The 23974-nt window shown below is 30.0% G+C and overlaps 2 protein-coding genes across 2 annotated transcripts; one reads left to right on the plus strand and one right to left on the minus strand.

Annotated features, from left to right (window-relative positions):
- Window positions 1–5908: 5908 nt before the first annotated feature.
- LOC109794741 (reactive Intermediate Deaminase A, chloroplastic) lies at window positions 5909–8736 on the minus strand. The gene is made up of 4 exons (XM_083067688.1): window positions 8558–8736; window positions 8334–8449; window positions 8198–8242; window positions 5909–6139 (listed from the first exon to the last, which is right to left on the minus strand). Exons 1-4 carry the CDS (start codon window positions 8640–8642, stop codon window positions 6035–6037), a joined length of 351 nt encoding a protein of 116 aa, XP_082923814.1. The 5' UTR covers window positions 8643–8736; the 3' UTR covers window positions 5909–6034.
- A 9473-nt stretch (window positions 8737–18209) lies between these two features.
- Window positions 18210–22521, plus strand: LOC109805391 (aquaporin SIP1-1). The gene is made up of 3 exons (XM_020367447.3): window positions 18210–18834; window positions 19809–20081; window positions 22199–22521. Exons 1-3 carry the CDS (start codon window positions 18520–18522, stop codon window positions 22346–22348), a joined length of 738 nt encoding a protein of 245 aa, XP_020223036.1. The 5' UTR covers window positions 18210–18519; the 3' UTR covers window positions 22349–22521.
- The last annotated feature ends 1453 nt before the right edge of the window (window positions 22522–23974 follow it).

The following is a 23974-nucleotide window of genomic DNA, read 5'->3' on the forward strand; positions in this document are numbered from 1 at the left end:
ATAGAATTTTGGAAAAGTAAATTGGATAGAGCTCCTACAAAATAACTTATGCACAAGTAAATTTTAACTTATGAAAAAACTCATTTCATTTTCTCTTCCTATTTTTCTCTCCTAAAAGTGCTTACGAAGAAATTTAACCAAACAGGCCCTAATTATTTTTAGAGAAGTCTATACAAACAAACTCTAAAACTTAAATTCCCCCAAACTACTGGACATTGGGAGCGAGCCTCTCTAGAAAGTGTTAAGTCAGACGAAGCGCATTCGTAATTCTCACCGAGGTTTTGAATATGACAAATATAATACATATGGTTATTACTAACATGTGCATTAGTGTTTCAGAAGAATAACAATATGTCCAAGCAATAAAGTATGATCAAGCATAATTTAGTTGGACAAAACATTAGACGATAGCAAAGCTAGTATCAAGACTAAGGTTGATTCAGGCACAAATCAAAATACAAAATAAGACAAGTCTATCAGCGGAAGCTTGAGGCATCAGACGCAGGTTAACTAGACGACAACATGAAGTGATCATCAGATAGAACCAACTAGAAGATGAAGTTATCACTCTTATGCCCAGACAAAAAGGGTAGTCAAGGACAGACGAAGCATCATGTAACCAGACGTAGTCAAAAATACTAAGCACGTCTGAAGTCTACTAATCACATTGAAAGAAATCCTACAAGTAACACAAGAGGACATCAATGTGAATACAAAAAATAAGGGCAAGCGTGGATTCACAAGTCAAAGCTGAATGTGTCAGAGAAAGGACACCTACTTTTCAAGAGAAGATAGCTCTGTAGCAGCTAAACTGATGAGGAAAGCACAAATATACCTAGAACATGATTGAAGTCAAACATTGAAGTAATCAACTACACAAAGAGACTCCACGAATACAAGCAAACATTTAATGCAAGATCAAATGCATTAAATGAGAAGATTTACATAGCCATGAACAAGCCTCCATTTGCAACGACATAAAGCTACGCTCCAACAGAAAAATTTGAATTCAAACAACGGGCAAATTTATCAAATGGATATAAGTATCAAGGAAAAGGAGAAAAAGAAGTAGAACGAAAAAGAGAGAAAACGAGCAACAAGAAAAAGAAAGTGAAAGAGTATAAGCTACATTTTCTCAAAGCATTTCCTGTATATCTGTGTTAGAAACTAAGATAACTTATCTTAGTAAGTGTTGCAAACAGTCTATCCTCTCTACGAGAGTAAACAAACACTTAGACACTTATCCTTGTAAAACTAAGGTTACGCACCTTAGTGAGTGTAGAAACTATCCTATCCTCTCTGTGAGAGTTACAAACACACTCAACACCTTCATTTGCTGAAAAGCTTAAAAAGGCTAGTAGAAAGAATACTTGTGAACCAGAAGTAGTTTGAGAATACAAGCGCTAGTGAGTGAAGCTAGCGAGCTAGAAGTGGTCAAGAATACTTGGAGAACTAGAAGTGGTTAAAGAATACTAGCGTCGACAAGTGAGGTTGATGAGCTAGAAGTGGTTGAGAATACTTGTAATCCTTTGTGATTAGTGGAACCCTTCGGTGGAAAGAGACTGGACATAGCTCAGATTGAGTGAACTAGTATAAAAATTTGTGCATGCTCTTTATTTTTCAATACCACTTACCTTGTCTTTCATCCATCTTCCTTTCAAAAGGATATAAGACGAAAATGCATTTGATCTTCTGAAATAAATTTTATTGGATGATAAAATCTTTCAAACGGAAAATAAATTTACTCGACCTGGTTCTTAAAGTGGAAAATTAGTTTTGGTTAAACAAGAAAAATCACTGACAGAAAAGTTTGCTTAAGTTTTTTTTCCCAAGATTGAAACACTCGACTTAAAAATTATCCTTGCGAAGCAACTTTAAAAAATATTCCTTCGAACACAAACACACACATTCAACCCTCCCTTCTGTGTGTATTTTTGCTAACTCCAAAAAGCACAAGTCAAGTCAAGTGCAAGAACACTATAACTGGAAACCAAGTCATAGAACCACGCAACTATCATACATTACCGAGACAAAATGAGCATAATCCATGACATGAGCATAGGAACCACATCAAAGTGAAGCTCCTACGTAGCAAGCCACGATAAATGCAAGAAAGCAGTTGCAATGTTCCAATTACTAAGCCCCCAATCACTACAAAAAAATTGCATTTAGCGACCACCAAAATCGGTCGCTAAATTGCTAAAATCGGTCGCTATTTGCCTTAGCGACCGAATTTAGGTAGTCGCAAAAACCCTAGTCGCAAAGCTATATAGCGACCAAAAAATTTTCGGTCGCTATTTAGCGACCGAAAATTTTTGGTTTAGCGACCGAAAATTTTGGTCGCAAAATGGTTGCAATAATTTTGGTCGTTGATGTGTATGGGGACCAAATTAGTGACCGAATAAATCGGTCGCTAAAGATTTATTTTTTATTTTATTAAATTTTATAGACGTTGCAAATTTGGTCGCTACGAAATACTCATATTTGGCCTCTCAAGGATTCTATTTCACAATACTTCACTTTTCAACATGTTTTGTCCTTAATTACACAATTTTTGGGAAACTTCCCAGAAGGTCACCCATCCCTATATTACTCCAAGTCAAGCACGCTTAACTATGGAGTTCTTATGAGATAAGCTACAGAAAGGCATATGCATATTGTCAGTATAGGTAGTACAAATTAATTCATTTAAGTCATCCTCAAATATACAATCTCATACTTATACTATCTTTGGATCCCTCTCATTTCGGTGTATCTGAACCCTTATAAAAATATAATATTATATTTAATAATTATATTACCAATAATAATAATTATATTAATTTAATTGATCTTTATTTATATATACTTACTTTTATAATTAACAATCTACTTATTTCTATTTAAAATTAATATTATGATACAATTTAAATTATCTATTATAAATTTAAAATTTTAAATAATAATTTTTATATTTTAAAATGAGAAGAGTTATAATAACACTGGTATAACTTTTATTAAGTATTACATTGTTCAATAACTTTATATTAAATGTGAATTTTGTAAATCCAACCGTTAAATTGAAAGTTCATATCACTTTATATGTTTATATCAAGTTTTGTTAAAATTGAACAACAACTTGAAGGTAATCAAAGTATCCATATTTTAATATATTTTGAAATGTATATGTTACGTCAATTTTATTTTACAAGAATAAAGTATCAAATCATCTTGAATTCATATAAAATTTTGTATATATGATTTAAGAGTAAAAAACTTTCAATCTAATGGTTGAGTTTATAAAATTCACATTTAATATAAAGTTATTGAGCGATGTAATACTTAGTAAAAGTTACACTTGTGTTATTATAACACTTCTCTTTTAAAATATTATTTTTATAAATTAAATTTTAACATTTTAAATAAATTATTAATTAACTTAATATATTTATTCATCTTAAATCTAAGATATAAAATTCAAAAAATGTATTTATCCTTGTTTTATTTTCTAATTATCAACCATTAATAAAATACTAATTTAAAATCTTATCAAGTTATATCATAATATTTTCATATCAAGTTTAAAACCAGATATTAGTTATAAAATATGTTAATTTGTGTTGGAATTTTATTTCAACATGAAACTTTAAAATAAATGTGCGAATAAAAAAAACTCCGTTAAAACAGTCACATATTCTATTTGATAGAGAAAAAAGAAAGGAAACGCATTGTAATGTATTAAAAACGGATCCAAAAGAACCAGCGGGTGGTTTGCCCAATTAGTTAAGGGGGAAGACTTAAGATTTTCTCCACGTAAGTATGTGTGTGGATTCGAGCTCTACTGTCAGCAATTTTAGCCTTTTTAAACAAAGCAAGTGTAATTGTAATAAAAAGGAGGTGTATATATCATAAGTTAAATACTATGAACATCTATGAGTAAATTAAAATCAAAGGATAATAATTTTTTTAAATTACTAAAAAATATTTCATTTTATAATTGTCTCACAAATTCTTACTAATTTTTGTATAAGTCAATTGCTTTTAAACAATGAAACTAACACGATTATATCAATTGAATTGAATGATTAAGCCTAACTTTTAAAATAACAATTGAAATAATATAAGATTCATGAAAATAATTTCAAAATATATTAGGTAAATAATTTTTATATATAATAAGATTAAAGACAAGGATTAAAATAATCAATGGAGTTAATGTAATATTCATTTATAAATATTTAAATAAATTATGAAGTAGCAAGGTATTATTTAATTGATGTTTAAAATAAAATATTTTATAATATCTAAATGAATTGATTTTTAAGATAAACTATTATATACATATTTAATTAATATAATTTTAAAATATATATGTATAATTAGATATATTTTAAATAAATATTTTTATATTAAAAATTAATTTATCATTAAATAAAATGAAAATATTTCAAAATATGGTTGTTGTTGAATCAGTTTCCCATGGTGGGATCATATTCATATATAATAATAGAATCATGTCTCCTCAAAGAAGCGATATCTACCCCAAAGTAGTATGAGCATAATCGAAGATAGATGGTATAACGTATTTTAAGTAATTGATCTCAAGTGTTATTGGTGTATATATTTATATATATATATATATATATAATTTATTTTATAATTTTTATTTATTAAACAAATGAAACATTAATTATATTTTTATCAATTTTAGATTTGTTTGATAAATTTTTATTAATCCTTATATAAGCCAATTATTTTTAATTTAATCGAACTAACATGTTTATATCAATTGAACTAGATGTTTTAGTCAATTTTGAAAATAATAATGAAAATAAAATAATATTTATGAAAAGAAGTTTATTTATCTTAACAAAATTGGAAAGCACAATATATTATGTATTTTCATATTATCTAATAATGTAATAAAATATTAAGCATAGTAAAAGAGAAATAAATTTCTCAAGAGAAAAATAAATAAATTTTCTAGATAAATTATTATTTAAATTAGTCTATTTTTTTTAAAAAGATTCAATAAAAAGATTATTATTTAATTTTCATTTCTAGCATTATTTTTCTCATTTTTTAATACATCATCATATATTAATTATCTATTTTAAATTATATAATTTGTATTATTTAAAAAAAAATTAATTTTCTTAGGAGGATTTATTTCTTATCATTAATATTTTTATCATTATAAAAATAATATTATATATTTTTATATTTGCTTTCATTTAAAAGAAATATATTTCTAAATTTTTTAAAAAATTTACATTTAGCGACCGATTTTAATTTGGTCGCTAAAATTATTATAAATAATAATATTTTTTACTTTTTTAGCGACCGATTTGAATTTGGTCGCTAAAATTATTATAAATAATAATAATTTTATTTTTTTAGCGACCGATTTTAATTTGGTCGCTAAAATTATTAAAAATAATAATATTTATTTTATTTTTTTAGCAACCGATTTTAATTTGGTCGCTAAAATTATTATAAATAATAATATTTTATTTTTTTAGCGACCGATTTCAATTTGGTCGTTAAAATTATTATAAATAATAATATTTTTTTAATTTCTTTTAGCGATCGATTTCAATTTGGTCGCTAAAATTATTATAAATAATAATATTTTATTTTTTAGCGACCGATTTCAATTTGGTCGCTAAAATTCTTATAAATAATAATTTTTTTTTTATTTTTTTTAGCGACCAATTTCAATTTGGTCGCTAAAATTATTATAAATTTTTTTTTATTTTTTTAGCGACCGATTTTAATTCAGTCGCTAAAATTATTATAAATAATAATTTATTTTTTTTTAGCGACCGATTTTAATTGGTCGCTAAAATTATTACAAATTGTGACACTCTTACTACCCCAACACATATATTGTAATAATGAAAATTTAGCAAAAATAATTTTCAATTTCGGTAAAAGGGTTCACATGAGAATCTTCAAAATTATTCTTCAATAACCACAACAATAAAAATGAAACGTGAGAGTTTACAAATGATTTTCAAAAATAATATTTACAATTCTAATTCCATATAACAATCTATGTCCTAAAGAAAATCCTCTGCCCCGATGTCACAATATCAGAGCATAACCACAACTCAACCGTTAGCATTCTAGATGTCACTCGTAGCCGGATCTTCCTCACCTAAAATATCCACAAATCGCACGGTGAGAAAAGAAAACATCTATATATATAGCACATAAGAAAACACAACATATTATCTCATTATAACTTAATATTCATAAATATTTCAACATATCGTATTTCAATCAATCATACATCGTCATCACGTCATAATTCTCAATCACACCAATCATCACAAATCTTGCACTTCACACTATGCCAAGGTCACGCTACCCATTTAACAATCTCAGGTCGTGCTCACCCCTGATATAACATTGTGCCAAGGTCACGTTATCCCTATCCCAGAACCGTGCTCACCCTTGACATGTTAACCAAGGTCACGATACCCACGTAACAATCCAGAGTCGTGCTCACCCCTGATATAACACTGTGCCAAGGTCACGTTACCCCTAACCTAGGGTCGTGCTCACCCCTGACATGTTAACCAAGGTCACGATACTCATGTAACAATCTAGAGCCGTGCTCACCCTGATATAACACTGTGCCAAGGTCACGTTACCCCTAACCTAGGGCCGTGCTCACCCCTGACATGTTAACCAAGGTCACGATACTCATGTAACAATCTCGGGCCGTGCTCACCCCTGGTCATAGGTGTGAAGAACCACAATCACATTCACATCCACATCCACATCCACATCCACATCCACATCCACATCCACATCCACATCTCAATTCCACAATACATACACAATCCACACAAAATGGTGATTCGCATACTCCTCAAGTAATTCATCATCTAGATCATCAAATAATATAACAATAACATTCATAAACAAATATAACAAACAACAGAATTATCAATTTAATATAATTTTAACGTAAACAGTAAAATCCCCAATTGTTCCAAAACTTAACTCACAGGCACTTTTCTACAATTTCGTTCTCCCTCTCAGATCATCATTCTTACAAATTATTAGCATATCTATAATCCTCAACACATACAAAATCTAATGGGATCCTCAATTTCTCAAACAGAAATCATCCAATTTTTCACAACCTAACTTACAGGCACTTTTCTATAATTTCGTTCTCTCCTAGAGCATCATTTTTACAAGTTAAACATATATTCGTAATCCTAAATATATATATATAGAATCACATAAGATAATTAATCCTCCAAACAGAAATAATTATAAAATTATTCATAACTCTAAGGGTTCTTCCTCTACCAAATTCCCTCATGTAACTCTACATATAAATAATCTCCTTTTCTCCCGTACCTGGATAAATAGGAACTCGGGCAGAACCTCCTCCTCTTTTTCCTTAAATAAGGATCGGAACTAAAACTGGAGCAGAACTTCATCCTCTGAGTTCCCCTTGGTCTTTAGAGAGAAGAAGAGGAACGAAAGAGAGAATAGAAGAGAAGAGAGAGTGAGAATGAGAGGTGTGTAGAAATGAGAGGATTTGAGGCCTATTTATAGGATTTTTCGCCCACCTACCACTACGGCCCGTTCCAAAATCGGAACGGCCCGTTCTGGGCCCTTCAAACCTACGTAAATTTTTCAACTGGAACGGCCCGTTCCCAAACCAGAACGGCCCATTCTCGAACCCAGCAGAACGGCCCGTTCTGCTTCCAGAACGACCCATTCTCCAAACCAGAACGGCCCGTTCTCCCATCAGAACGGCTTGTTCTGCTTCTACAATTTTGGTCATACTCACTATTCCAGAACGGCCCGTTTCAAAATTGAAACGGCCCGTTCTGGGCCACAAATTGGGCCTTTGGCCCATGAAAAATGGGTTGTTACACAAATAATATTTTTTTTTATTTTTTTAGCGACCCATTTTAATTTGGTCGCTAAAATTATTATAAATAATAATTTTTTTATTTATTTAGCGACCGAAACCCGTTCCGTCGCTATTTTAATCAACAATTAGTATTTTAGCGACTGATTTAGCAACCGATTATTTGCCACTAAAAAATTCGGTCGCTAAATTAGTCGCTAAATAAAATTTACAACCCAATCATATTCGGTCGCTAATTATGTCGTTATTAGCGACGAAAAAAAATCATTAATTTCGGTGACTAAATTGACTTTTTTTTTTTTGTTATGAATGTACCTGTTCAGTTTGATCTTCAACATTATCAGATTCGAACTTCCCCGTCTACATTAAAGAGCAGAACCCACACAAACATCATCAACAATCACATCACAAATGCATACTTAAATTGCAAAAGGAGTTGATGACAACAAACCTCGGGAACAAGGCCAAGAAAACCAGACACAAAAAGAAGGTTGTTGGATTTGATTGCTTGAGAATACGGTCCCAAAGCCGCTGGTGCCCCTTCGGTTTGAACACTTTCCTTAATACCTATAATCATTCAATTAACTTTTTCATCACAAAATATTAACAATAAAGGTCACCGTTACAACCAAAAAATTAAAATAAAAAAGGTGAAATATTTAGAGGAAATTTTACGAGTATCGGAAGAAATGCTCAAGCATGTGAACGACAAAGAGCGCTTCGGTGAGGAGGAGGAGCGCCAGAAGGAGGTGCCAGCCATCGACAAGCACCCACGCTCACCGCACCTTTCACCTCTTCGTAAGTTCACCGCATCTTTGAAGAAGCGAATTTCACTCTTAGGATTTAGGAGGGAAACTAAAAAAATAACGTGCTAACAACTCTTTTTTCATTTATTTTATATAAGTATAAAAAATATTAGTCAATATGATTTTTTAAACATATTATATTATTAAATACAAGTATTTTAAACTTTTTATTTGATAAATTTAAATAACTTTTATCTTTATAAATGAATTTAATTTAAACTATAAATAAAAATAACAATAAACTAAATAGAAATAATACTAATAAAAATATACAAAAAGATATACTATTACAATTCTAATATGGTATTATTTAAAATTCCAAAATAATATTAAAAAATATAAATATAAGAAAAAAATTATACACAGTAATAAGTTGTTGTTTTAGTTTTAAAAATAATAAAATACTTGTATTTGAAAATATTTAAAATAAATTTAAAATTAAGTGAAATATTTACTCTATGCAATTAGTTTTGTTTTAAATCTCATATATTTATTAATTTTACCTCTTATAATATTAATATTACTTTTATTTTGAATACTTTAAAATAAAAAATTAAATTAAGTTGATTAAAATTTTTACAATTCAACCTACACTGAAACGAATGTTACTAAATATTATACGTGTTTTATATTTTTTTTTTGGAGAAAAAGTAAGTGTATTTTTTTTCTACACAATCATGCAATATTTATTAATTATAGAAAATACATTAGTAGTAAAATAAATACTTTAAAAAGTAGTATTTCTTTTCACAACATTATAATAAAATTTTCATTTAAGATTTATTTATATATGATATAAATGTACTAAAATTACAATTATATAAAAATAAAATAATATTTGGAACAAAAATCTTATAAAAATGAAAAGTATTATAGCATACCGATGGCGAGTAGGGATGGCAACGGGGTGGGGCGGGTACGGGTTTCATGATACTCGTCCCCGTCTCCGCATGTTAAACTCATCCTCATCCCCGTCCCCATACCCGTTGGGTATAGATTTTCATCCCAATCCCCGTCCCCGTCGGGTATCGGGTATACCCGTACCCGTACCCGTACCCGTTAATTTTTTATTTTTATTTTTGTAAAAAAAAATGATATTTTTAAATTATTTTTTTTATTATATTATAATTATAATTAGGTTATTTCTTTATCTCATATTATAATAAATCATCACACATAAAAAAATATTAAATTTTTTTAATATAATTAAATTAAAAGTGAATATTAAATTAAAAATGAGAACGGAGACGGGTATGGGTACGAGTACGGGGCGGGTAAGTACATACCCGTACCCGTACCCGTACCCGATTTAATATATCAGGTTTTACCCGTACCCGTACCCGTACCCGGTCAAACCGGGTATTCCCCTTCAAAGTCGGGACGGGTTCGGGTATTACCTGTGCGTACGGGTATATTTGTAACATCCCAGTTTTCAAAATGGTTATTATTACTATTATTATTATTATTATTATTTAGTCATAATTTGGTGATTATATTTTACTTCAATTGTAACTAATTCACACTCCATTTATGCTTAATTGTAGGCTTTAGAAAGATATGTGTATTATTGGGCTTAATTAGATAGTTGTGATTTTCTTTGTTAAAACCGTTTTTCGCTGGGCTGATTGGCAAGCCTCGGTGTTTAGGGCATAACTTGGGCTGTGATGGTCCAAATGATGCAAAATTGGTGTCAATGGAAATCTAAGAGAAAAACGCACAACTTTTTGCAGAAATAGCCATTTGCAAAATCGGTCGTTTAGGAGGTCAAAATTGGACTTTTATTGATACAATTGTTTCTCGCTGGGCTGATTGGCAAGCCTCGGTTTTTGGGGTATAACTTGGGCTGTGATTGTCCAAATGATGCACACTTGGTGGCTATGGAAAGATAAGAGAAAAATCTAAAACTTTCATGAAGTAGCTATTCGCAAATTCGGCCGTCTAGAAGGTCAAATTCGGTGGTCAAAAATCGGTGCGGAAAAGAATATGGCATCCAACTCATCCCATTTCGTTTTGTCTAAGATTTTTTCATTATTTTCCATTTTTTTAATGTTCTATGGAGGCTATAAATAGGCCTTCACTTCTCCATTGCAAACCATCCCTCAATTCTCATTCTCTCTTCTCTTATACTCTCTTCTTCTCCTCTTCTTCTCTTTGAAGACCTAGAGGAATCCATAGGAGGTGGTTCTACCCTAGTAGAAGGAGCCTAGAGGAGGAAGTTCTTCTTTAGTTTCAGCGCCTGTTATCCAGGTAAGGGGGGAGTGAGAAACCTCGCTCTGGGTGTGGGATTGTATGCTGGGTAGTGGGATTGGCCCCCAATCCTGTGTTTGTTGTATGTCATATTGTTTGTATGTTCTAATTGCTGGGTTAATATGTGTGTATGAATAGAAATTCTGTTGAGATTATGATTGTGAAAGTTATGAATATGATATGATAATGTGAATGTGATGTTTCTAATGATATGCTGTGATGATAATGTGATATAATGTGATGATAATGTGATATGATGTGATGATGAAATATAATGTGAAATGGCCATGAGATATGATTGACCATGAGATAGATAATGTGATAATGTGACAATGAGATATGAAATGTGATAAAGAGAAATGACCATGGAAAGTGATAAAGTGATATGAGAATGCATAGAGTCTTGTTGACATGCATCATTTGCATAAAGTGATAAGGGTACGATATGGAATACGCCGCCAGAGAAGGCCCCCTAGTGTAAAAACTGTGGGGATCAGTCCTTGGGCATGGCTCGGTTTGGAAGTCACAGTCTCGCCCATTGTGTGCATGGGATGTATCTTGCGCGGCTTAGCTATCCCGACGAGACTCTGGTAGTATGTCCTTCTAGTGAGAGTGCGCAGAGGGTGTGTCCCGGCATGTACTCCTAGACTACTCTTTGTGTATTGCTAGCGGCAATATACTATGTGATAAGTGACTGGCGCCACATGCATGATAAAATGTAGTCCGTGTCCATACATGTGTCTTTTGATGTTATATGACAAATGGATATGCCTTGAATGAGTAAGATGTGATATTGTTAATCTATGTTAAATATGTTTTGTTTGTGTTTGGCTATCTAGTATATATATTCCTACACTGTGAGCCGAGTGAGATGTTTTCTCACTCCCTTTTTCTTTGTGTTGTTCTTCTCTGACTGTTATACAGGTGATTATCAGTATGAGGCTGAGAATGTTGGTCGTGAAGCTTAGGCTTCTTTATGGGCTATGCTCTGATAGGACATGTGACATCAGGGCGTAGATAAGATTAGATTAGGGTGTTAATGTTATTTAAAATTACTTTGGAAACTTGAGATTTATTTCTTTGTAATTTTCGCTGATTATGTTTATTAAAAATGTGATGCTCTTTAAACATGTTTGATTATTAAATGTTATATTTAAATTTATTGAGTTATGATATGTGGGGTAGAGGGTGTCACAATATTTGTCATCCCTAGTGGCGAGAGTGAAGGAAGTAGAGTTATGTTTATTGAAAAGAAAACACACACACACACACAAATATATATATATATATATATAAAGAGAAAGAGAGAGAGTTATGGAGATAAGACAAATTATATATATATATATATATATATATATATATATATATATATATATGAGTTATGGAGATAAGACAAATTATATATATATATATATATATATATATATATATATATATATATATATATATAAAGAGAGAGAGAGAGTTATGGGAGAAGGTAAATTAAATTAAATTTATTAAAAGAGATGGAGTAAAAAAAACATATTGAGCAAAAAAAGTTTTTGAAAAAATCGTGATACGTGTTTAGAAAAAAAAAAACTTCCTTTATATATAATATGATAATTAACAAATATCTTGATAAAATTGACTAATATATATATATATATATATATATATATATATATAATTTATGCTTACTTTAATTTTTCAAATATTATATATGAAATATAAGCTAAATATTAATTTAGAGTTTTTTAATCTTGATCCTTCCAATTTTTTAAAATTATTTTTAATTCTTATAGGATTATTCTTTTTCAATTTCAATCTTTATAATATTTTTTTTCAAAGTTTAGTCAATATAAGTTTATATTTTTTTTCTTTCTAATTTTTAGTTGTTAGTACGAAGTTACATGAACTAAAGTGAAAGAAAAATTATAATATATATTTAAAGAACTAAAATTTGAAAAATGCATATTTATAAGGACAAAATAAATTAAAAATTTATAAGAACTAAAATTGAGAAAACATGAACTTACAGAGACTAAATTCATATCTAAATTAAAATAAACAACAATATTTTAAATTATCAAAATTAAGAAAACAAAATATACACAGGCTAAATTTATATTGTAAGCATATAAATTATATTTAACATTTATGATGATATATACGTGAGTTTTAAAAAATATATATGAGTGAAAATTCAGTTACTTCAAAAGTAACTTTTAAAAGAGTTATTTAATGATATAATTATATTATATATTACATTTCTTATTCAATAAATTAAGTCTAAAAATTTGTATATTTTATCTTTTAATCAATAATTTTATTGATTTGTGCTTATATTTATATATATATATATTGGACAAGATAAAAGGATATGGAAAATAATCCTAATGTGTGTTTGGATGAAAAATTTTACAAATTCAAAGAATTTTAAATTCTTAGTATTTGAATTGCTTTAATTTTAACTTTATCATTCTTAAAATATTTTATTTGGATAAGTCAATTCAAATTTCTTAAATTTTAAATTATTAGGTTGGATATGATAATTTGATTCCACCATGGTAAAATTGGTTTTAAAAATATATTTATATGTTTAGATTTTTAAATTAAATTTTTAAAAAATAAATATTAGCTAATTTTTAAATATTTAATAATTTTTTAAAATTAATATTAGATAATATTTAATAATTTTAAAAATATTTTTAAATATTCAATAATTAAAAAATGAAGAGATGACAGATTAGATAAAATATATATAAGTGAAATAAAAAGAAAAAAGATATGAGAAATTTCAAATTCTTACTTTTTTGGGAGAATTTGAAATTTTACTATTTCAAGGAATTTTACAAATACTTGAATTTCAAATTCTTTATAAATTCTCCATCCAACCAACGTATTTCACCTCACAGAATTTGAAAATTTTCAAATAAATGAATTACTCCATTTAAATTACCTATCCAAACACACTATAAAGCAATTTGCAAGGAGTTTATTCTCTAAATTTGCGAGGGATTTAATAGCAATTTGCAAGGGTCTTGTTCTCTAAATTTGCAAGACATTTGTGTAGGTTTTGCAAGCAACGTAATCTTATTTGCGAGGGATTAGTGAAAAAACTTTTCCCTCACTAATTTGTGAAGGATTTGCGAGGAATTTGTGAGGGCTATACTTATAACTCATTAGCAAGGGATTTGCGACAAGAAAACTCCCTCGCTAGATGAAAAATTCATTTTTTTAATTTTGCTCATATTTTGGAGAGGGATTTGCAAGGCATTTGCGAGGGCCTAAGTTCCTTGCTAAATAAGCACTAACTTTAGCGAAGGATTTGCGAGGAGATAAAGGTTGGTAGCAAAATGATCACTATTTAGCAAGGGAATTTAGCAAGGGATATAAATCCAAGTTATTTACTCTCTAATTAGCGAGGGATTAGAGAGGAACTGTGTTCCTCGCCAGTCCTTCGCTAATTAGCGAGAAAATAGCTTGGATTGATATCCCTCGCTAATTAGCGAGCAAATAGCTTGGATTTAGGTCCATGATTAGGAGGCTAAATGAGGCTTTTATAGAGGAGGTGTTTCTTAGACCTATACTCAATATAATCATTGAGTATGATCCCTCTTTTTAGTCTTATAGTCTCTATTGTACATACCTTGTATAGTTTGAATTCTTGTACTTTGTATATAGTAGATACTTGTATATATAGGTGTATTTTTGCCTTTGTATTTGTAAGGCACCTTTTCCTTTTCTTATAGGTCACCCTTTTAGGATTTTAGGGTATGTTGTTTGGAAACTTTTACTCCATTTGACCTTGTATTAAGGGTCATTGATTTTCATATTTTTAGTAGTAGAAGTGGAGTGACAAATAGTAAAGTGTGTAGGTAAAGCTAACAATTGGGCCTATAGTGGGTCTAGGCTAATTTTTACATATTGGGCTTGTTTTGCTCCATTTAATCCAAGGAATTGATTTAGCTAGGTCTAACCCTCATTAGGTGAACCTAACTAAACCAATTCCAACATTTTTGGATTCGACTAAGTGAAGGAAAAAAAGATGGGCCGCCTAACTCTTATAGCTTTTCCCACACACTTAGTTAGCTTGTGTTACAAGCTTCTAGCTTGGCTTGCTCCACAAGCTTTGAAGCTTAGCTTGTTCCACAGGCTTTCAAGAAACTAGGATGGTTAGCTTAAGTGTAAGAAGGCTAACCATAGTTTTCCTTGAACTATGGTTAGACTAGCTTGCACCATAAGCCACCTCCTCTCTATATAAGCCTTTTCTTTCATTTTGTAAACACTTTTGATGCATATATTGAGAGCATTCCAAAATTTCCTCTGAGTTTTCTTTCTTCTAAATGTCTTAAACCTCTTTGATTTCAATCCATTTCTCTTATCCTCTTCACATAAGAGTGTTGTGAGATTTGAAGTGGCTAATCTTCTTCCAAGGAGTGGCGCCACTTGACAGTTTTCTTCACCTTCTAAGGTGAACACCTTGGAGCTTCTACCTCCATTGGAAGCTTCAACAAAGTTTAAGGAGAATCAAGGAGTCAAAGATCTAGGGAGGAACTTGAAGAGAAGCCAACAACAATCCAGTTTCCTCTTAAGTTATCCATCACATAGAGAAAACTCACGCAGTGAGAAATACAAAGCTGAAGTTCTACGAAAAAGATTCTCATAGAAAATCTTGTATAGAGTTCTTTGTAGACTACTTGTGCCTAATTTCTATATCATCACGTCTAAAAGAGATGAAGCTATATTTGTAACTCTTATCAATTATATTTGTAAGAGTTGAGCCTGAAAAGGCTTGTTAAAAAAATACTTGATTTGAGCTAGAAGTGGCTTGTGAAAGAATACTTGTATCTTGTCCAAAATAGTGGAACTTAATTTGGTTGGATTGAGAACTTGGACGTAGTCTCTAAGTTAAAGACGAACAAGTATAAAATGCTTGTGGCACTTTGTCTATTTCATTACAGTATTTCATCTGATCAAGTTTTAGTGTTTTGTCTGGTTACTACTTCACTACAAAAGTGTGAGTTTTTGATATACACTATTCAACCCGTTTTAGTGTATATTTTTTTCTCCAACAAAATAGATATTGAATTGATATATATTATTATAGATTATACATAATATAGATTTTATGTAATATAGATATAGATAAATAAAAATAAAATGAGGAAGGATATACTTACTCCTAGATCAAGAGTAAGTCTTGGTAGACTTACTCCACTTAATATATATATAATTCATATTCTACATCAAATCTAAATGATCTAATTGTTAAATTAAAAATTCTTAATTCAAAGATCAAGTATGTAATTTTTTTTTAAAGAAAATGAAAACTATTTGATACTTCATTTCATTAATCCAAATTGACAGATAATCATAAAAGTATTTTATACATTGATTTGAATCTATATAACAAATTATCATATGGTTTTAAACATTTTTTAAACAATATTTACACATTTGATTTATGTATTTAAAACTTTTAATTTAACAGTTGAATTATTAAAATTTGATGTAAAATATGAGTTATTGAGTACAGTAAATCTTGGTAGACTTACTCTTGAAATAAGTGAATCGCTCTTTAAATAAAATATTGAAATCTAAAAAAGATAGAGAATTAAAAAAAATAAAGAGAATATAAAAGTTATATATTACTAGTGTATTACCTCCATGTAATTTTTTTTTTAAAAAAATGAGCATTTAATAATTTGGTCCAAATAATTTTTGGGTAGTTATAATTATAAGCTTAATTTTTGGAAGAAAAAAATGGTAGAAAAAGAAAGAATAATGAGAAGTAATTTTAGGAATGAAATTATCTTAAAAACATGTAAATATCAAATGAGATAATTTTCTTTATTAAAAGTATAGATGTAGATATAGATATAAATTATATATAATATAGATAAATTAAAATATAAAATTGAATCAACCTCTTCAAACTTAATATAATAAATCCGAATACTATTTGCATGAGAGTGTTTCTAAGAGATTCTTCGAGGGGGAGTATTTTTAGAGATTTTTATAACTCTTTATCTAAATTTTTTTTATCATATTTATTTATAAATTAAATTTTAATATTTTAAAATAAATTATCAATAATTAAAAATTATTTTATGTTATAATATAAATTATTTATCTTAAATATGAAATATAATTATATGTTTAAAAAGTTTATTTATAAATATTTTTAAATGTAGTTTATATATTTAAATATAATATATTTGTTTATAATTTATTATAAACTTTAATCATATGTAATAAATATTTAACATGTGAAATGTTTGGACTAAAATACTAGTTCTTAAAAATAGAGATAATATTGTATAGAAGAGAGAGAATGTGGAGTGAAATGTCGCGAATGTAATGATCTAAAAAATGTTGACACAATCAAATATTCCTTTTATATATAGGATAGTATATTATAAAAAAGAGGAAAAAAGACATTATATACCTCTACATGTTTATTTATATATAGAAAATAACATAAGTTACTAAAAAGATAGGGGTATAAATTTATTTTTTTTAAAACAAATATATAGATAAATAAATAAAAAAAGATAGATGAGTCTTAAAAAGTGGAAGTAAGATTAAGTGAGTAGTTATTATTGATAGAGTGAATAATTAATTTTTGTTGACATATTTTTTTTAACCATTAAAAGATATAAGTGGAAAAATATTAATATATAATAAAAGGATATAAATATCTCAAAAAAAGTAAAAACTAAATATCTCTTTTATATGTAGTAGGCTTTTGACTCTTCATAATATGAAATCCATAATTTTGGACCTATTATTTTTAAATTCACAATTTTAATCTCTCAAATTTATAAAATCTAGCATGATCATCCATTAATCATTAAAATTGTAATATTAGTCATGATTTAATTAATATTAAGTTAATGACAAAATTATTAATATTTTATAATATTTAGACTAAATTACTAGTTATCATTTTTTTTATCTCATTTTCACTTTATTTTATTATTTTTATGACATAAAAATAAAAAGTGAAAGTGAAATTTGGTTGAAAGATTATTAAATTTTGATTGTCATGACATCTTCTTAATATTATATTATGATTAATGTTACAATTTTATCAATCAATCAATATAAATTTTATAAAATTAAAAGATTAAAATTATAAAATAAAATAAAAAAATTATAATTACATATTTAATATTATAGATATCAAAAAAGTACAATTTAATTTATCTGTATAGATATATAAAAGTGATTTTAATTTTAAAAAAATTAAAATATAGCATACTCGTTCAAGGAGGAGCATGGTATCATGGTATGATCATTTATGCGATCCGTTTCCTCGAAAAACACACTCTCTCCACAACGTTCTGACCCACATATCCAATTCCCATCTTCTAGTACAACTACTTCTGTTTTTTTGTTTCTGTTGTTTTCCGATAAACAACGTATCATGAAACCGATAAACACCATCTTCCTTTGAGCGTATCAAGCCACATTCATCGCTCTCATTATCATCTCCAAAAACCATTCTCACACCAACCCACGTATTCTCCCCCTCGCAGAACCAAAACCAAAGCTAGAAAAGAAAAAAGAAACTTCGCTGTTGTGAGATCCAAATCAAAGATGGTTAGTGCAATAAAAGCTGCCATTGGAGATTTGGTGGTGACTTTCTTGTGGGTCTTCTTTTCTTCCATGTTGGGTTTGGCCACCGACGCCATAACCACAGCGCTTGATCTCAAAGGGGTGTCTTACAATGGCTTTGATTACGCTAGCGCTGTCATCATCACTTCGCTCATCTTTATCCTCGTTACGATCTTCACCTTCGTTGCCAATGCCTTGGGCGGTGCCAGCTTCAACCCCACCGGCAATGCTTCTTTCTACGCCGCTGGGGTTGGCACTGACACCCTCCTCTCAATGGCTCTTCGTTTCCCTGCTCAGGTTTGTTAGTTATGTTCCAAGTTTTTTTGACTGGCTTCTAACTTTCTATGTTGTGGGAAAGGTTTTGAAAAAGGACTCCGCATGTTTAGATATAAGTTCAAAAAGTTTTTGAGAAATTATTCATGAGAAAAAGCTAGTTATTTTTTTTTTTCATCAACATGGTTCAAACAGGGTTCTAAAGTTGATAATCAAATAGTATTTTAATGTTGACAATCAAAGATTAATGTATCTAACAAAATACGAAACATAAAATTCGTTGTTTTTAGTAGAGAAGCTTGTTAATATTTATTGAAATTTAATAAATTTATTGTTAAGTATGATACTGAGATAAAACTCTAATTTTGAATGAAGAAAATCGGATAATATTATAAGTATTGTATATAAGTTTTGTCCTTTAAAAGAACTGCTTGCTACTGCGGTTTCAGTCGCAGTGTCAAGGTTTTGAAGTGTCAGGGTCGTATGAATAGCACTTGTCTACAATTTTCTGCGACATCGACATTGTGGCAAAACTGTTACTGTAATGTAAAACCTTGAGGATATTGCAGAAAAGTGTGGACATATGTGATAAAAACCTTGGCATTGCTGCTGAAATTAATTGTGATAGCGGAATGTTTTAAAAACTTGTTGTGGACAAATATGGGTGATGTGGCTGTATTTGTTGTTGCGTTAACGCTAAAAACTTTGATGTGCTCAAAAAATTGTGGTTGGTAGAACGATTTCATCAATGATTAATATCTTTATGAAAATTTGGTTAATCGCATTTAGTGGAGTCTCCCTTCTCGATCATATTGTTTTCATCCTTAAGACTGGGACTCGAGACTTCTCTTAAAAGGAAAAGGAGACTAAGTCTACTACCACTCATCTTGTTTGTGTTATGGTTCCTTTTGTGCCTAAACAATTTTATTTGAGCATTTTTTAGGATAATTTTAGATTGAGTTGAATTAATGAGTGTTTGTGGTGGTGGTGTTACACAGGCACTGGGTTCAGTGGGTGGTGTTCTAGCGATTATGGAGGTTATGCCACCAAAATACAAGCACTTGATTGGAGGGCCTTCTTTGAAGGTTAGCTTGCATACTGGAGCTATTGCAGAAGGGGTGCTGACGTTTGTGATCACCTTTGTTGTTCTCCTCATCATACTTAGAGGTCCTCGCAGTGAGGCCAAGAAGACTTGGTTGATGGCAATGTCAACTGTGGCTTTGATCACGGTTGGTTCCAGTTACACTGGACCAGCAATGAATCCTGCCTTTGTGAGTTATTACTATACATCTCAATCTCAATTAGTATACAAATTGGTGTTTACTGTTTAATTATGTTTTATTCCTTCTTATGAGTTCAGCCTTCTTCCAGTCCTATTCTTCATTGTCATCATCTCTTTCTCCCATCTTAGCTTCCACTGTGCATTTGTTTTGGTTCGTATAAGGAGATATAAATCTTTTCCACCAGGTCATTTCTTGTAGGGTATAGTAATACCGGTCATGACTTCATACCCAAGTCTTGGTTCCTTGTGCATTTTACTATCATGTTTTGGACAATTTTTCTTGTGCTAATGTCCCACTCCTTTTAGTAGTAATGTAATTTTGTTCCACAATCTCATATTATGTAACTTGATTTCTTTTGTTTAAAGGGTTTGTCTGTAACAAGCTTGAAGGAGTGTTAGAATTAGTTTACCCATTTCCTTGTTATCTATTAGGATCAATTCTTATCATATCATGATTTGTTTTCTTAATTAGTTAAGATTATGAGATTAGTATAAGTAAAGGTTAGTGCTCCAAATTATATGAACAGATCAACACATAATAAATCTCCATTAATATCATTTAGTGTTTTTCATTATCTTTTCTCTCTCTTCCTCCCTCTATACCTGAAATCATTTAATTTCAACAGTTTGTTGCCTTCGCCATTTATTATCATTAATTTTGCTTGTCTTGATTATTTGCATTTCGTGCACCGGTTTTAGTATATATATCATCCGGACTTTGAAGGAAACTTGAATTCTCTTTTTTCTTTCATTCCATTTTCATTAAATTCTGATATACACCTCAGATGGGAAACTGTGTTCGCAATCCTTTGTTTTAGCAAATTTGGGAATTCTTAAATTAGATGAAGTAGTCAAATTGGAAGAATATATTATTACTTTATTTCCCTTTTAGATTTGCTACTTGTTACATACTATATTGCTATGGAGGGTGGAGTTTAATAACTTTCAGGAGTGAAAACATGAAATGCTATCATGAGATTATGTCTTTCTCTTAGAGGTGTAGATAAACTAGGATAATTGTGGGTGATGTCCATTTAATCTCTCACTGCATAAACTGTATCTGTTCGTTGCTTTCCCCAGAAAAAAAAAATGAAAATTGAGTTCTTTGAACTTATTTGGAGTTATATTATGTGATGATTAGTTTAAAGTTTAAAGTTTATGTGATGTTACTTACTATATTGCTATGGAGGGTGGAGTATAATAACTTTCAGGAGTGAAAACATGAAATGCTATCATGAGATTATGTCTTTCTCAAAGAGGTGTAGATAAACTAGGATAATTGTGGGTGATGTCCATTTAATCTCTCACTGCATAAACTGTATCTGTTCGTTGCTTTCCCCAGAAAAAAAAAAAAAAGAAGTGAAAATTGAGTTCTTTGAACTTATTTGGAGTTATATTATGTGATGATTAGTTTAAAGTTTAGTGACTTTAGTTCCATTTCTCATTTTATTTTCATGTATATTTGTCTGACCTAATGCACCAGTAACTTTGGCTCAAAGGGGAACTCCTCCTCCATTCTAGTTTGGCTCTTATTATACTTTTTCATCCATTGAAATTTGGTCCTCATGGCAATTTCTCAGCCACCTATGACAACGCAAATTTTATAAACATCCCAAGATTGAATATTCTAAATAACCAATATTCCACCACCCCTCGTGTTTTATCCCATGCATTGTATTGTAGCATATTTCTTTGAAGTTCCAGTACTTTACATGTTTCTAATGTTCAGAATCCTAAATCTTTCTGAACACTTTCTCTTGAGTAAACTACATTGACACTTTCTGAGATTTCGTGAAATTCATACTTCTTGGTTTTTTAACATTTAAATTAACTTCCATTACAGAGGGTCACAGTATAATATTTTCATACAATTAAGGGATTAATATAATGTTTAAGAAGTTTTAGTAGAATATTTTTTAAACAATTAAAAGTATAAGTATAGGAGTAGAAAGTGATTGTGCATGCAGTCTTACCAAACTTCAAGGAGTGTACGTAATTTACAGTGTTTTATTTCTTTGGGTCAGCAACATGTGATATTAATGTAAGTTCCTTCATGTTGAGTCATAGAGGTATAAGAAATCACTCGATGGTTGGTGTTATTTTCAGGCATTTGGTTGGGCATACTTTCAGAACTGGCACAACACATGGGACCAATTCTATGTTTACTGGATTTGCCCCTTCATTGGAGCAATACTGGCTTCATGGCTGTTCCGTATTGTCTTTCCCCCACCAGTGGTAAAGCAGAAGAAAGCCTGAAAAGCCATATACCAATTTTTCCCAATCTTTTTCTGCTTTTATCTTTATATATATATACATATATTGGGCATAGACCCTTTTCTTTTTATCACTTTTTATCGTCTCTTGTTTGGAACAGCTTTTTTTTATGAATAATATAAATTTTAAACATGTTTCACATAATTTTTTCCTTATTTATTATTCATCATATAAGTAAGTCACATCGTGTCTCTGTTAAGCTACTATTTCTTGCGTAATATATAAAATAAAAGAATGCTTGTGTCTAATATTTGGAGGTAAAGGATAAAACTTACATAAAGTTTCGTAAATATTTATGCTGATCTCAAATAAAACTGAGATTATTGTTATCCCACGTATTATTATTATGGTTAAAATTCTTATTTGGTTTTTTATAATATTTTTTTATTTTAATTTAGTCTCATTTTAATTTTTTGTTTTAATTTAGTCCCTTATAATATTTTTTTGTTCCAAATGATTTAAACGGAGTTAACTGTTGGTCAGGTGGATGCCACGTAGATATATACGTGGACGCAAAATTTCATGAATACACCTAGAACCAGAACGGCCCGTTCTGCTTGCACATGTTATGTGTTAATTTTGCAATTGGAACGGGCTGTTCCAAATGTAAATTTAACACACCATGAATGCATCAGAACAGGTCGTTCTGGATTCAGAGTGGCCCGTTCTAGAACACCAACTTCATGCATGCGTTGACCAAAATGTCGCAATGTGGTTCAAAAATTGAAAATAAAAATTCATAACATATCATAAATTCAAATACAGAAACATGGTTCCGAAACTGAAAACAAAAATTCAGAACATAACATAAACTAAAAAAGTTCAAAGAAATTATTAAGAAAGGAAATCATCTAGGTAACGCTGAAGGGAAACCCTAAACCACAAAAATTCAGGTTGTACCTCCTCAAGAACAGGTTGTTATTGTTGGGGTACATCGTCAATGACTTCAAGGGGAAACATCGTTTCGTTTCATCCTTGACTGTATAGTGTCAATTTGGTAGTAAGTGGTTCACTCTAGTTTGACTAATAATGAAATAAAACCTGCTATAATTGTCCTTAGTGATACACTGCATCGTCCTTAATAATACACTATATAGCCCAAATGTTTAGCAATTGAAGTTATCAATCCCCATTGACAATATTACCAAATCTAGTGTTTGAAATGCTTTGTAACTTTGGTCTTTTTCCTTGCACGATTCACAATCGTGAACTATAGTCATTGACTATTCAGGAACCAGAACGGCCTGTTCTAAAATCAGAACGAGTCATTCTGATTACACTATTGGTGTGTAAATTTTGCATCGACCCGTTCCAGGTACAAAATTTACACACCAAGAGTGCAACCAGAACGGGCTGTTCTGGTTTCAGGTGTATTCAAGAAATTTGGCATCCATCTACGTGGCATCTACGTGACATCCACCTGACATCTACGTGGCCAACGGTTAACTCTGTTTATATCATTTGGACGGAAGTACCAAATTGCAATAATTTAAATTATTGAGGACCAAATTGAAACTAAAAAATAAAATGAGACTAAATTAAAACAAAAAAATATTATCAGGAACCAAATAAGGATTTTAACCTATTATTATTAATACCAAAATCCAA

Source organism: Cajanus cajan, chromosome 1 (genome assembly GCF_000230855.2).
Source record: "Cajanus cajan strain Asha chromosome 1, NIPB_CcT2T_4, whole genome shotgun sequence".
Lineage (NCBI taxonomy): Eukaryota > Viridiplantae > Streptophyta > Magnoliopsida > Fabales > Fabaceae > Cajanus > Cajanus cajan.

Bases quoted from the DNA above. Each gene is read 5' to 3' on its own strand.
- LOC109805391 (XM_020367447.3), top strand. From the start codon at position 18,520: ATGGTTAGTGCAATAAAAGCTGCCATTGGAGATTTGGTGGTGACTTTC. The intron at 18,835-19,808 runs GTTTGTTAGTTA...GGTGTTACACAG, and splicing joins CTCTTCGTTTCCCTGCTCAG to GCACTGGGTTCAGTGGGTGG. The intron at 20,082-22,198 runs GTGAGTTATTAC...TGTTATTTTCAG, and splicing joins CAGCAATGAATCCTGCCTTT to GCATTTGGTTGGGCATACTT.
- LOC109794741 (XM_083067688.1), bottom strand. From the start codon at position 8,642: ATGGCTGGCACCTCCTTCTGGCGCTCCTCCTCCTCACCGAAGCGCTCT. The intron at 8,243-8,333 runs GTTTGTTGTCAT...TCTTTAATGTAG, and splicing joins TTCTTGGCCTTGTTCCCGAG to ACGGGGAAGTTCGAATCTGA. The intron at 6,140-8,197 runs GTACATTCATAA...TGGATATTTTAG, and splicing joins TTGAAGATCAAACTGAACAG to GTGAGGAAGATCCGGCTACG.